Source organism: Salvia splendens, chromosome 15, assembly GCF_004379255.2.
Source record: "Salvia splendens isolate huo1 chromosome 15, SspV2, whole genome shotgun sequence".
Classification (NCBI taxonomy): domain Eukaryota; kingdom Viridiplantae; phylum Streptophyta; class Magnoliopsida; order Lamiales; family Lamiaceae; genus Salvia; species Salvia splendens.
This window is the reverse complement of record NC_056046.1, coordinates 3,089,501-3,101,765: the sequence shown is the minus strand read 5'-3', so window position 1 is coordinate 3,101,765 and position 12,265 is coordinate 3,089,501. Positions and strand designations below refer to the sequence as shown.

Here is a 12,265-nt window from a genome sequence, read left to right as displayed (position 1 = left end):
AAAAATAATTCTCCTAATTTCATTAGAAAAACGAAAAAAAATGAAACTTCTCATTTTGCCCCTCCGTTGGAATTGATATATTTTCAGTGCCCCAAAAATTTGCTGCCCCAATTCTTCAAACAAGAACCTTAGGAATCCATTTCTGTGCACTGATTCTACCAATCGCGAAATGGCGAGCTCTCTGCGGCGGCTGGCGAGCAATTCCGCCGTGATTTCTCGATCGGCGATTCCAAGAGCATTCTCGACGGAAAGCGCATTGGTCGAAACAAAACCCGGCGAGATCGGCACTGTTTCGGGCATCCCCCAAGAGCACCTCCGGCGAAAGGTATACTTTCATTTTAGCGATTTGTTTTGAAAATTTTTAAATAGAAGATGAATTTCATCTATTCGTATTTTCTTCTCGATTAATGCATTTTTTAGTATTAGTGGCTATGCCTTTGTTTTTATGCATATGAACTTTGTCTAGGACATCCATTTCCCCAAATCCCTCGAATTTTATGTATTTATCTTTTTTGGATTGAGTCTAAAAGTTAATAGTAGGTTAATATATTTGAAAGATGCATGATATTTTTCTCTGGATTTGTTATGGTATCGCATAGGTTATGATATTCTCACCTGCCCGGACTGCTACTCAGCAAGGAGCTGGGAAGGTCGGTAGATGGAAAATCAATTTCTTGTCCACGCAAAAGTATGTCTTTCTTCTCTTGATTGCAAGTTTTTCTTTGGTCGAATCAGCCTTTATGTTTGACGAATTGGCACCCACTGTTTACATTTCTCAAACAAATATAAACCGGGCTTCATGTCGTATTGTTTGATCTTTATTGGGAAAAGTGTTCACTTTGTCAAATTTGAGCTGGATCAGGTTGTAGTTTCCATTATCTTTCTAGGAACGTGGTTGATGCTAGACTTTTGAGCTGACGATGACTTCCTGCATTTGAAATTTTGAATTAATGGTGTTACGAGCATTGGAGTTAGCAAGTTTTCATTTGACTCCATCAAGTCCCTTCTTTGATTCCAATATTATCAATTTGATTGCCTTTGCTGAATCAGTGCTCTTTTAGTACTAGAAGGGGAGAAGTTGATCCATATGGGTTGAACTATTATATCCATGTAGGCTGATGTAAATATTATTCTGCCCAAATACTTGCCTTAACACTTTCTTGCAACTTTGTACTTGAAACATTTACCGACAATGAGAATATAAGTTGATATGTCTATATAAAGGAAAGTATTTGTCCACTAATGAGAAGATAAATGTATTCACTCTACAGGAATGAGATTAAATTATGAATGAAATGAAGATGAGAAAGGATTTCATAAAAATGATGGTTCTAGGGACTGACACGCTAAGGAATTAAAGAAAATATTTCTTGATTTTCTAACAATTAAATATGTTATCAATAGTCATAATGTTTTGATAATCTTTTAGCACAAGTTTCTAGACAAATAATTTGTTGGTTACACTATTTTTTTATATATTTTCTTCATCCCTTAAAAATAGGCCTAATGGGGGTGTGGCATGGGTTTTAATACAAGTTTTTGGTGTATTTTGAGTGGAGAAAAGGCCCCCCTCTGAAGGACGGAGGTTTATTGGGTGTCTTTACATGACATTTTTCATAAAGTAGATGTTCCATTTGCTTTGCACTCATCAACTAATAGGTACTGCTTGTTTAAACCAGTCTATTTATAACTGGTGTTGTGTTTTTGATACTTTGTGCGGTAAGGAGGGATATATTCTTCTCCTCAGATTCGTACTGGTCAATTCTGTTTTATGATAAATTTATTAACTGATTTTTGTATCATTATGGTTGTCAATATGCATTTGTTGTTGCTGATTTTCAGATGGGAGAATCCACTTATGGGTTGGACATCCACTGGAGACCCATATGCCAATGTCGGAGATTCTGCACTAAGCTTTGACAGTCAAGAAGCTGCAGTATCATTTGCTGAGAGACATGGTTGGGAGTACACGGTATGGTCTCCTTGGTCTGAGATCCCAAGTGAACAAAATTACTAAAAGTTTAAAATTGTGCACTTTCATTTAGGCTCTTTTTGCAAGGGTAGATATTAGACATGGCACTGTGTCAGGAGTGAATCGTAGTGCTATTGAATTGTTTTCATGTATATTTGTTTCACTGGTTCTAACATTTGAAAATTCTAGTCTTATATTTTCAACTTTGAAATCAAGTCCTCTTATGTTTTCATATTGCTTCTTATTCACAGGTCAAGAAGCACCACACCCCACTATTGAAGGTTAGATATCCTTATTTTAACAATTTAGCAGCTCAAAGTGATTTAGCAACAATCTATTAAGAAACTTGAACTCTTACTGTGATTGTGGTTTAACTTGTACATAAAATGCCTTAAATTTTTATATGTTGTATATTTTCTTTTCACCTATGGTGAATTTTATGTTTGGTATAGTGTGTGGTTGGTGATTGTGAGACCATTACTTTCTGTTGCTAGTAATTATTTTTTTTGTTCTAGAAGATATACATTCTCCCCCGCTCGATGAATTAAAAATGATACTCCATTTGAGGTCTTTCATGACTTATGGTATTCTTCCTACTTGGTTTGCAGGTGAAGGCATACGCAGACAACTTCAAATGGAAGGGCCCTCCTGCGTCTGAGGCAAGCTAATTTTTCAAGTTTTATCCTTTGCTCGGGGGTTTAGCTTAGAATGACCAAGGATGAGTACTTCGTGTAATCCTTCGAATGAATAAATCATACTACAACATGGGATTCCTTCATGCTTGCTTTGTTTGTGCAGAGGTTCAGTCCAGTCCACTTTGCACTTGTTTCATTTGTTGTTGTAAGACAGGATACACCTATGTATTACAGAATGATTGAAGAAAACAATGTTGTTTTTGTTTTTATAGGCTTGTTTTCATTTCTTTACTTAACAATAACCAATACATTTTCACTGTCAAACCTATAAGATTCAAAATTTAGGTTTCTAAACAAATCCTCATTTACGATCCAGAAACATCATAATAATTGTACACTAAATTAAAATAATGAAAATGAAACAAAAGCCAATTAAATCGGTAAAATAGTAACAGTTGAAAAGGGATGTGGGAGAAAATAGTTATTGCAACACCACTTGTATATTTGTACTAATTTTGTTTTCTGTGTTTAGTGCAAAGTCGGGGATCTTAATCCTTTACATGCATAATAATATATGCAAGAGGTAAAATCCATCCAACTCGATAACATTGGACTATAATTATACAAGAAGATGACCCAATTGGCAACTCTGAATGTACATAACATATGATATGGAATGCAACTGCTGCTGCTGATATTGCTTTTTGTCATGCAAAGGCGCCATTGAGACGGATACCGCTTCCATCAGGTATAAGTTTCTTCATGTAATACTTGGATCTGCGCAGCTCGTTGATCCTTCTCCTCCTCTCCTCTGGTATGCACTCAATTGAGCATTCGCAAAAGCCACGCCTTACAAACCTGTCAAATCAGCAACAAACATTACAAGACTACTCAACAACTTTGATTCAAAACCAAATGGCAAAGACGACATGGGCTTGAGCCTTCATACCAACAGAGAGAGGAAAAAAAGTAACTGGGAAAAAGCTCTCTCTACTCATCAAGAATTCAAGATTTCCCTATTTCTAGAGCCAGCAAGTATTTCACAGTGCAAGTGACTGAATAGTGGATTCAGATTTACAAATCCAAGTCTGAGAAATAAAACTAAAGAAGGTATGGTATAATAATATAAATTAGAAATACACAGAAAACTGAATAACTTAAGTTTTCTTGCCACCAAGCAAATATTATAATGCTAGAATAAGAAGTGCATACCAATCTGCTGTGCGAGTTGTCAGTAGAAAAAGCATTCTTAGTCCAAGTAATGATGCCTTCTTCTCAATGTAATCTAATCACGTTCAACAAATGAATTATCATAAATGAGAGGTTTAACTGTACATGAAAAACATGGACAAGATATGTGACAAGATAATGGATAATTAGTTATTTTCATGAAATATTCTAGTACCAAGTGAGGGCAGTGGGCATGAAGGTAATTCTAGATGTTTCTTTCACAGTGAAGATGAGTGTGGTACAGATGAAAGATCGATGGATGACACCATGCCATTAAAATAAGATGCACAGGAATGTTCATATAAGGAGTGCAACATTTATGTTTCAACTGCTAACTAGACTAAACTAAACCATCAACATGCTGCTACAGACTGGAACCATATTAGATACCATTGGTAGATTTTTTGCCATAGTTAATCCGAATCTGAACTATCAGTTGGAAAGATATCCATGCAACTTGACATGGATTTATACACTTTCATATTCAACAAGAATGGTAAAATACAATAGAAGAGATTCACAGATAACATACCAAGTAATTTGTCTCCCAGTCCTTGCCCACGGCACTCGGGAGAAACAGCAATAGCAGCTACCTCTCCACGCTTCTGTTCAAAGAAGGGGAAGAGAGCTCCACAAGCAATTATTTGACCTTCTCTTTCTACAACTATGAATGAATCCAGTGCTCTAAGTAGCTGCACTGTGGGAATGATGATCAAACTCACAAACATAATGCGCGAAATACCTGCAATGTCAAATAATATGCTAGATCACATGTACAAACCTCTTCTTCAGTCCTCTTTATCAAAGTGCCTGATTCCTCTAAAGGCAGCAAAAGTTGTTTAATTCCATGGAGATCTGCGACAGTAGCCATCCGCATGCCTTCATAAAGATCACTGGAAGGAATTGGAAGAAATAATCAAATAACAAAATAATCTCCTCAAACTTAATTTCTAACCATCGGAGTTACCAATCTGAAGACAGAGGACTCAGATATCACTACTCATACACAGATGGTAAGAAAAAATGATCGAAACTTTGTAAGGAGGGAAAGAAACTCCATGGTGAACAAGGAGGCTAAATCATAAATATTGGTATTACTATTAACCAGAAAAAGAAGAAGAAATATTTGCAACAGGCAGGGGTTTACTTCCCAAGTTAGTTTGCAGTTTTGGAGCTGAATAAAAAGGCACAGGAAGTTGACAACATAGTATATTCCAGGCATTTTTAAATGCTAAGCTGAGATAAAACTAATATTCAAGAGAATACAAATATTCTTGAAAATAGCTTGAGAAAGTATCTGTTAATGAGGGACATACCTAGCAACCATAGTACCCACTACCCACTCCGTCTCTCTGAAACAATTCTTTCAATAACACTCCACCAATTGTGCCATCCAATAAATGGACCCTCTGGACACCACCCTGATGACAAACAACATCACATATGTAACGAGAAAGCTTTTTGGCTGAAACATGGTGCTTTTTGGGACTTTATTTCAAGAAAGGGAAGGACACCATGGGACTAATATTACATCAACATCTATTATTCAGATGAAAATGATATTAGAACCCCAAAATGAGTGATGTATAAGTGAAAATCAATGTATCCTGTAAGCAGAAAATAGAAAAGTGAAAAAAATAATTTAACAAAAAATCTGTCTGAAAATGGTAAAGTGAAAATCAATGCATCCTGTAAGCAGAGAAGGATGCAGCTGTAATTCAAGCTTGTAACCTTCATGTAACATATCCGAATAAAAAAGGTGGATTTCAGCAACAAACAGCTTTCAGAAACAAAAATTGGTAACACGTAAGAACAGTAATAAACAAGGAAACACTTTGTTAGCAAAAATTCTTGATTGACTGATTAGGAGTTTGATGACCCAACAGTGGAAACTTACTCTGCAGACAAAAGCTGCAGCAGCTAATTCAGAAAGGTAGCCATTTAGCCCACTCAGTCTTTCTTGGCTTCCAACCGCAAAACCTTGCTCACCAGACCAAAGTCCATCCCCATTGTCAAAGCCAACACCATTTTGAAATTTGGCTCGACCAAATGCCTTCCCATTCAGAGAAGGTACTGTATCACTTGCATCATTGTAGGCTGCACAGACTAGATCATCTTGATCAACAGCTTTTACATAATTTGCAGCAGTCTCACTCTGCTTAGCTCGCCTACGAATTAACAAATCTGCTTCTTGAAGAGTTAAAAAATGAATAAGCCTCCCATAATCATCTAGAATTGGTCCATCTATGATGCAGATGAGTTTCTCAGCTCCAAGAGCCAGAGCACATGCTGTTGCAACCTCATACGTGCTACAATATACAGAAGACAAAATGGTGTTCAGAACTTCAAAATCAAGGTGGCTTTTAATAACTAACAAACCAACATTTACAGTTTAAATCACAATGAACATGCATAATAATGAACATGCATAATAAAATAGCATGTTCCAAAAGCATAAATTTTGTAAAAGTATATAATGATAACTCAACTATGCTTTTGCATATTGCAATCATATTATCATCTCATCAGTCTAGAACAATCAATGATAGTTCAAGAATTAGTTAATTAAGTCATACATTTATCCTGTGCATATGGCAACAAAAATACCTATAAAAGCAATTAAGCATACTTGCAATTTATCACTTCACCGGAACTTGAATAACCAAGGTTGCTTAGAAGAACTATAGAGTCTTGATTGAGCCTCTCACGAATGCGAGAAACATCAATTTTCTTAACTTCTCCTGTAGCTCCATAATCAATTCCATCAACTACTCCTTTTCTCTGTAGAATAAGTAAGCAATGAACAAAATAACTGATATTACATACATAATACATTTCATATAATAGAAAATCCTCCAGTGAGACACAGTAGTCTAACCTTAGCAGCCAGAAAATTGCCACTGGCAACACTGACCCCATCATACCAACGATCATTATCTCCATGGCGATAGATACCACTTAAGGAAGGTCCAGGGGAAAGTTTTGCCTCGATCATGATACGAATCCTCCCTGCTGCATCCAGTGCAGCACTAAGCGAGTCAGAGTCAGTAATCCTGAAGTTACCAACATACTTTGGTTCAGATCCTGAGGAAACAAAAAAAATACTACATTTTATGTAACAAGTTACCAAAACGACGAAAGCTGGCATATCATCCAGATTCAGCTCTAACAGTTAAAACAACGAGCAGAAATCTAGCACTTATTTTGATAGATGAAAGGTCAGTCATGCAGCAAACTACAGGAAGACATTAGATTGATTTAAGACCTCTTTCCGCCAGAAGCCTGTCGATCTGGATGTGACTTCCTGGAACAAGAACAAATTTGATTCCGAGCCCATGAAGCAGAGAAATATCCTACACGAGAATTTCATTAATCAGACACATATTTCAACAACTAATTTTGCTAAACAGACTTGACTGAATAAAGTGATCACATACAAAGAATCAAACTTTCAATCTTAAACTCGTCCATCAGTTGAGAAACGCAACAAGAAATGCAGCTAAGCTGATGACGAAATTAAAACTAAACAAACAAAACAAAGGACAAAACTTGCCATTAAAATATGATCCAGATGAGGACTAGCGACAATGTCAGAAGATATCACTACGACAAAAGTACTCCCTCTGTGGGCCCGAAAGTAAGGCCACGCCTCACGAAAGAATCGCACGAACAGCTTGTCTGTGACAGCATTCCCATCGTCGTTTATCTCCGAAGCCTCTGTTTCCCCACATACATTGATTTTCTTTCCGCGAACAAATTTAGCCCCAAAATACGAAGATCTTAAGGATTCGATCCCTCCAAAATTAGTAATCGGCATTGCAGATGAGCGGGAAAACAAAATTGATTGACGACGACGACATTGGTAGCTGTGGATTGGAGTAGCGTTGCTCGGAGATAGGGCGGCCATTGGATTGCAGAGCCGCCGGTAATACGATTAGGGAGAAGAATTAACAAAACCTCATTTCATCAAATGAGGTTTTGTAACTCAAATTCTATGTACTGTGTTGCGGTTGCTCTATATAATTCTGAATTTTACTTTGGAATTTCAATACCTAAATTTTACTACGATTTTGAGTAATTTTAATTATTTTACAATTAAAATACGTCCTAAAACGCATTTACACTCTGTTTTACGACTTTACGGGGAAATTATATTATAAGAACGTTTTTTTTTAACAATTACTCTTTTAGTCAAATACACACTATTTTTTTTCTTTTTTATAATTGAAAAAATAAGATTTACTCCTTAAAATATGTTTTTAATCGAGGGAATACGTTATGAATAAGGAGTTATGTTAAAAACCGGATCTGACCGACCGGTTCGACCGGAAACCGGCAGGCAGTCCGGTCCACCCCTAAAAACCACTAGCACATTGAACCGCCACGAACCGGTGGAACCGACCGGTCCGACCGTGAACTGGAAACCGGTCTCTACCACATGGTCATTTTAAAATATTATGAACATTAATTATCCTTATACATTAAATCTGAAACTCTTTTTCCACTAAAACTAATAATTCATTTTAATTTTATATTCTTTAAGAAATTGTTAATTATAATATATTTCTTATATTTTAAGAAATTGTTAATTATAATATATTTCTTATATTTTAATTATACTTCTAGAATCACTAATATTTTACAATATAGGAGTTTATAATTATACATAGAGTTTAATACTAGTTTTTAATATTGTGTATTATAATTTATTATTGTATTTAAACTTAACGTTATTAAATATTCTAATATTACTAGTACAAGACTTGTTTTCTATAATAATATTATTAAATGTATAACACTATATTTATTGATAAAACATTTAATTAAATTTTATTATTTACTACTAAATAAATAAATATATATATATATAGTATTCCGGTTCAACCAATGGTTCGACCAGTGAACCAATAACGACGTCGGTTCGCTTATCGGTCCAGTTTTTAAAACATTGGTTTCTAATTGAATTGTATATATATCTTGAGTCCTTTGATAGAGTCACATTCTTGTTAACTGGACTTAACGAGCAACTAAACCAATTTACTCTAACATAATCATCCATATTAACTCATCAGGAACGTCACGAATCCAAGTTCTTTCTATCAAATATGTTTCCTATCGAAATTAACACGTGATTATTGTGTGAATTATTAATTTATTGATTTCAACATCAATACCTGAATTTTAGCTAGCCTGTACACTATATAATTCGCGACGGCCAGCCAATAATTAAATCATTTCTTTTTCTCTAACATAATCACTCATTTTTATAAATTATTAATATATAGCTTCTGTATATTATTTTTACTTTAACTTCACTCTAATTATTTATTACAAATTTTTTAAAACCAATGTAAAAAAAGTGGCTTAACTTTCTTGAGACGAATGAAGTATATTATTACTCCTTATGTCTCAATTTAAGAGTTATATTTCACTTTTATCATAAATGGTATTAGGCTCTACATTCCATCAATTTATTTCACTCACATTTATTATAAAAATAATATATATAAGTGAAACTCATATTTCATTAACTTATTCAACTCACTTTATTTATATTTTTTTAAAACTCTGCCCTAACTAATTAAGAGTCTTATACAAAAGCAAAAAACTGATATTATTACATCATTCACGTCATCATATGTGATAATGTAAGGAATTTTACAGTACAGTATCAAACAGTATAGTACTATATACCACGTTTATAATTTTTACGCTCATGCACATATACCAACCGAATATTTGTGGGTCCCCTACCACGAAAAAATACAGAAACGTTTGTGAAAAAAGAAACATTAAAATTGAACACCCTCTTATTTGTGGGTCCCCTACAACAAAAATATACAAATTTGTATGAAAAAGAAGCATTAAAATTTACACCCCTGTTTAAAACAATTGAAATAAATGATATTAATAAAATATGCGAAAGAAATAGAAAAAATTAGTTAAAGTAATAGTACTAGATAATGTGATTACATTATAATATAACGAGTAAAGATCAATTTTGATCTATGATCAAAATACGAATTTAGTCCAATACATTCACTTTTTAAAAAATAGGTGCATAATAAATGAAATTCTTATTGAAATGATCATTTTTTGACAGTTCCATAAAAAAACTAACGATCATACCACTATGCAATTAGCGTAGACATTTAGTTTTTTTGACAAAACCGTAAAAAAGGACTACTTTGTCGACATTTTCATTTGTTATGGACATGTTTTTCAAAAAATAAATCTTTTGGACCAAATTCATACTATATGTTTGGGATCAAAATTGACATTTACTCTAATACTATAATATTACTAGTAATTTAACGTGGTGATTATTTTTTTCAAAAATAAATACTCCATATAGAACTAATTTTGACGAATAAATGATAGATCAATATAGTTGAAGTATTTCACAATATATATTCATTCCCTTCCTCTTGTTAAATGAGTTTTTTTTCTTTTTTGACACTCTTTGAGTATTTCTTATACTTATTCTCATTCACATAACTTCTTTCCTTAAATCCCTCCACAAGAAGAAACGCCTCTCTAAGCTAGGGACGGAATATTATTCCTAGTAATTTAATGTGGTGAAATTTTTTCAAAAAAAAAAAAAGATATAGCGCTAATTTTGATATTTACTTGGTACTTAGATAAAAGTTTAAATTAATGAATTAAGCACATGCAAAATAAAAAAGATGGGAAACGACAAACGCACCCGAAGAATAGACGGCAGGTGGGGGCCATCAACAAATTGAGCGGCGAGCACCACCACGAAAGTACTACCCCGATGCGCCACAAAATACGGCTGCGCCTCCCTCATCGCCTCCGCCACCCCACCGTCAATGCAGCAGCACCTCACCGCCGCCGATGCTGTCGTCGTGCGTGAAAAGCCAATTCTGCCAACGGGATTTCTGATTTTGGAGCGCCGCGGCGGCGGAAGCAGCAGAGATAACGCCGCCGTTGTCGATTTTGCCATGGCCTAATTTTGCAGCTGAGACTAGCGGCGGAGGAGGTGTTGTTGTGAGAGACGTTACATTCGAATGATATAGATTTATGTGGCACGGAATTGATTTCATATGCCAAAGCTATGAAATATTGTATGACGTGACGTGACGTGACGTGACGTGACGTGACGTGACGAGTCCCCACTATACTAACATCAAACTTTTAAACGCATGCTGACAATACAAAATAGGGAATAATTCTTTTTTGGGTAATGCATGTTAATGGAATTCCATTTTAATGAAGAGGTTTAGATGTATTCCGACTCAGGGAGTGACGCACAACAATTATGCGTCGTTATTAATGAACGACGCACAACCCTTATGCGTCTTTGGTTAATGACTACAAGGGTTATGCGTCGTTCAAAGACGCATAAGAATTATGCGTCTTACCCTAATGACGCATAACCCTTATGCGTCACACTGGTAAGCATTCCCGCCTGTCACCCGGGTGACCCGGGTTCGATCCCCGGCAAAGGCGCATAATTCTTTTATAAGAGTAATATCTATTTGCCAAAAATAAATGTTTAGAATAACTCATTTTTATCAAATACTAATCACTTAAAAAATTGCGCCGTTGCCGGGGATCGAACCCGGGTCACCCGGGTAACAGGTGGAAATGCTTACCAGTGTGACGCATAAGGGTTATGCGTCACAAGGGTAAGACGCATAATTCTTATGCGTCTTTGAACGACGCATAACCCTTGTGCGTCATTAACCAAAGACGCATAAGGGTTGTGCGTCGTTCATTAATAACGACGCATAATTGTTGTGCGTCACTCCATGAGTCGGAATACATCTAAACATCTTCATTAAAATGGAATTCCATTACTAGACTAGAACAAAAGTAGAAAGAGCTCTACAAAATAGGTGATATTGTTTGTCTCGGAAATTAAATTCTTTCAGAATAGGAGTATAATTTTTGAAAATATAATTGATGAGAGATTAGTGTCCATGTGTAGAAGATTATTAGAATTTTGAATTTATTAATTAGTTAAATTTAATTAATTAAAAGATGTAATAATTTGTATTAATATTAATAATTACAGTATGATCTATAAATTTTAAATTCACATTAAATTTAAGCTTTCTTTTAAGAAGAATGGGTTGTTTATTAATTATGACAATCATGCGTACACGCTACACTGACTAGTGAACTAAAGAAACATAAGCAAATAAATACCATAGTCCATAGCAGTTTTACAATGTTTCTTCTAAATATGAGAGCAGATATAAAAGTCAATAACTAGGAGTAAATAATTTGAGAATTTCGTTATATATTCTTTTATCAATTCTGTGTTTAGATGATTTTATATATTCTTTATTTATTTATTTATTTATTTATTTTTGTTTAAACGATTTTATGCTGTTAATTGTTTTTTATGATGACATTTATTGGACAACTAGAAACTGGCTGTGAACTACTAGTACAGAAG

The 12,265-nt window shown here is 34.7% G+C and overlaps 2 protein-coding genes across 2 annotated transcripts; one reads left to right on the top strand and one right to left on the bottom strand.

Moving 5' to 3' along the window:
• Positions 1-53: 53 nt before the first annotated feature.
• LOC121766406 (NADH dehydrogenase [ubiquinone] iron-sulfur protein 4, mitochondrial-like) lies at positions 54-2,876 on the top strand. Its single transcript, XM_042162698.1, has 5 exons — positions 54-325; positions 600-688; positions 1,843-1,972; positions 2,224-2,253; positions 2,581-2,876. The coding sequence occupies exons 1-5, from the start codon at positions 170-172 to the stop codon at positions 2,638-2,640; spliced, it is 465 nt and encodes a 154-aa protein (XP_042018632.1). The 5' UTR covers positions 54-169; the 3' UTR covers positions 2,641-2,876.
• Positions 2,877-3,075: 199 nt separating this feature from the next.
• On the bottom strand, positions 3,076-7,886 carry LOC121766339 (probable amino-acid acetyltransferase NAGS1, chloroplastic). Its single transcript, XM_042162605.1, has 10 exons — positions 7,391-7,886; positions 7,103-7,190; positions 6,716-6,921; positions 6,467-6,618; positions 5,735-6,146; positions 5,174-5,258; positions 4,619-4,743; positions 4,370-4,529; positions 3,820-3,892; positions 3,076-3,465 (listed from the first exon to the last, which is right to left on the bottom strand). Exons 1-10 carry the CDS (start codon positions 7,742-7,744, stop codon positions 3,315-3,317), a joined length of 1,806 nt encoding a protein of 601 aa, XP_042018539.1. The 5' UTR covers positions 7,745-7,886; the 3' UTR covers positions 3,076-3,314.
• Between the last annotated feature and the right edge of the window lie 4,379 nt (positions 7,887-12,265).

Excerpts from the sequence above, each read along its gene's own strand:
- LOC121766406 (XM_042162698.1), top strand. The coding sequence starts at position 170 with ATGGCGAGCTCTCTGCGGCGGCTGGCGAGCAATTCCGCCGTGATTTCT. Across the intron at positions 326-599 it reads AAGAGCACCTCCGGCGAAAG|GTTATGATATTCTCACCTGC; the intron begins GTATACTTTCAT and ends GGTATCGCATAG. Across the intron at positions 689-1,842 it reads AATTTCTTGTCCACGCAAAA|ATGGGAGAATCCACTTATGG; the intron begins GTATGTCTTTCT and ends GCTGATTTTCAG.
- LOC121766339 (XM_042162605.1), bottom strand. The coding sequence starts at position 7,744 with ATGGCCGCCCTATCTCCGAGCAACGCTACTCCAATCCACAGCTACCAA. Across the intron at positions 7,191-7,390 it reads ATCTGGATCATATTTTAATG|GATATTTCTCTGCTTCATGG; the intron begins GCAAGTTTTGTC and ends ATTCTCGTGTAG. Across the intron at positions 3,893-4,369 it reads ACTGGGAGACAAATTACTTG|ATTACATTGAGAAGAAGGCA; the intron begins GTATGTTATCTG and ends GAACGTGATTAG.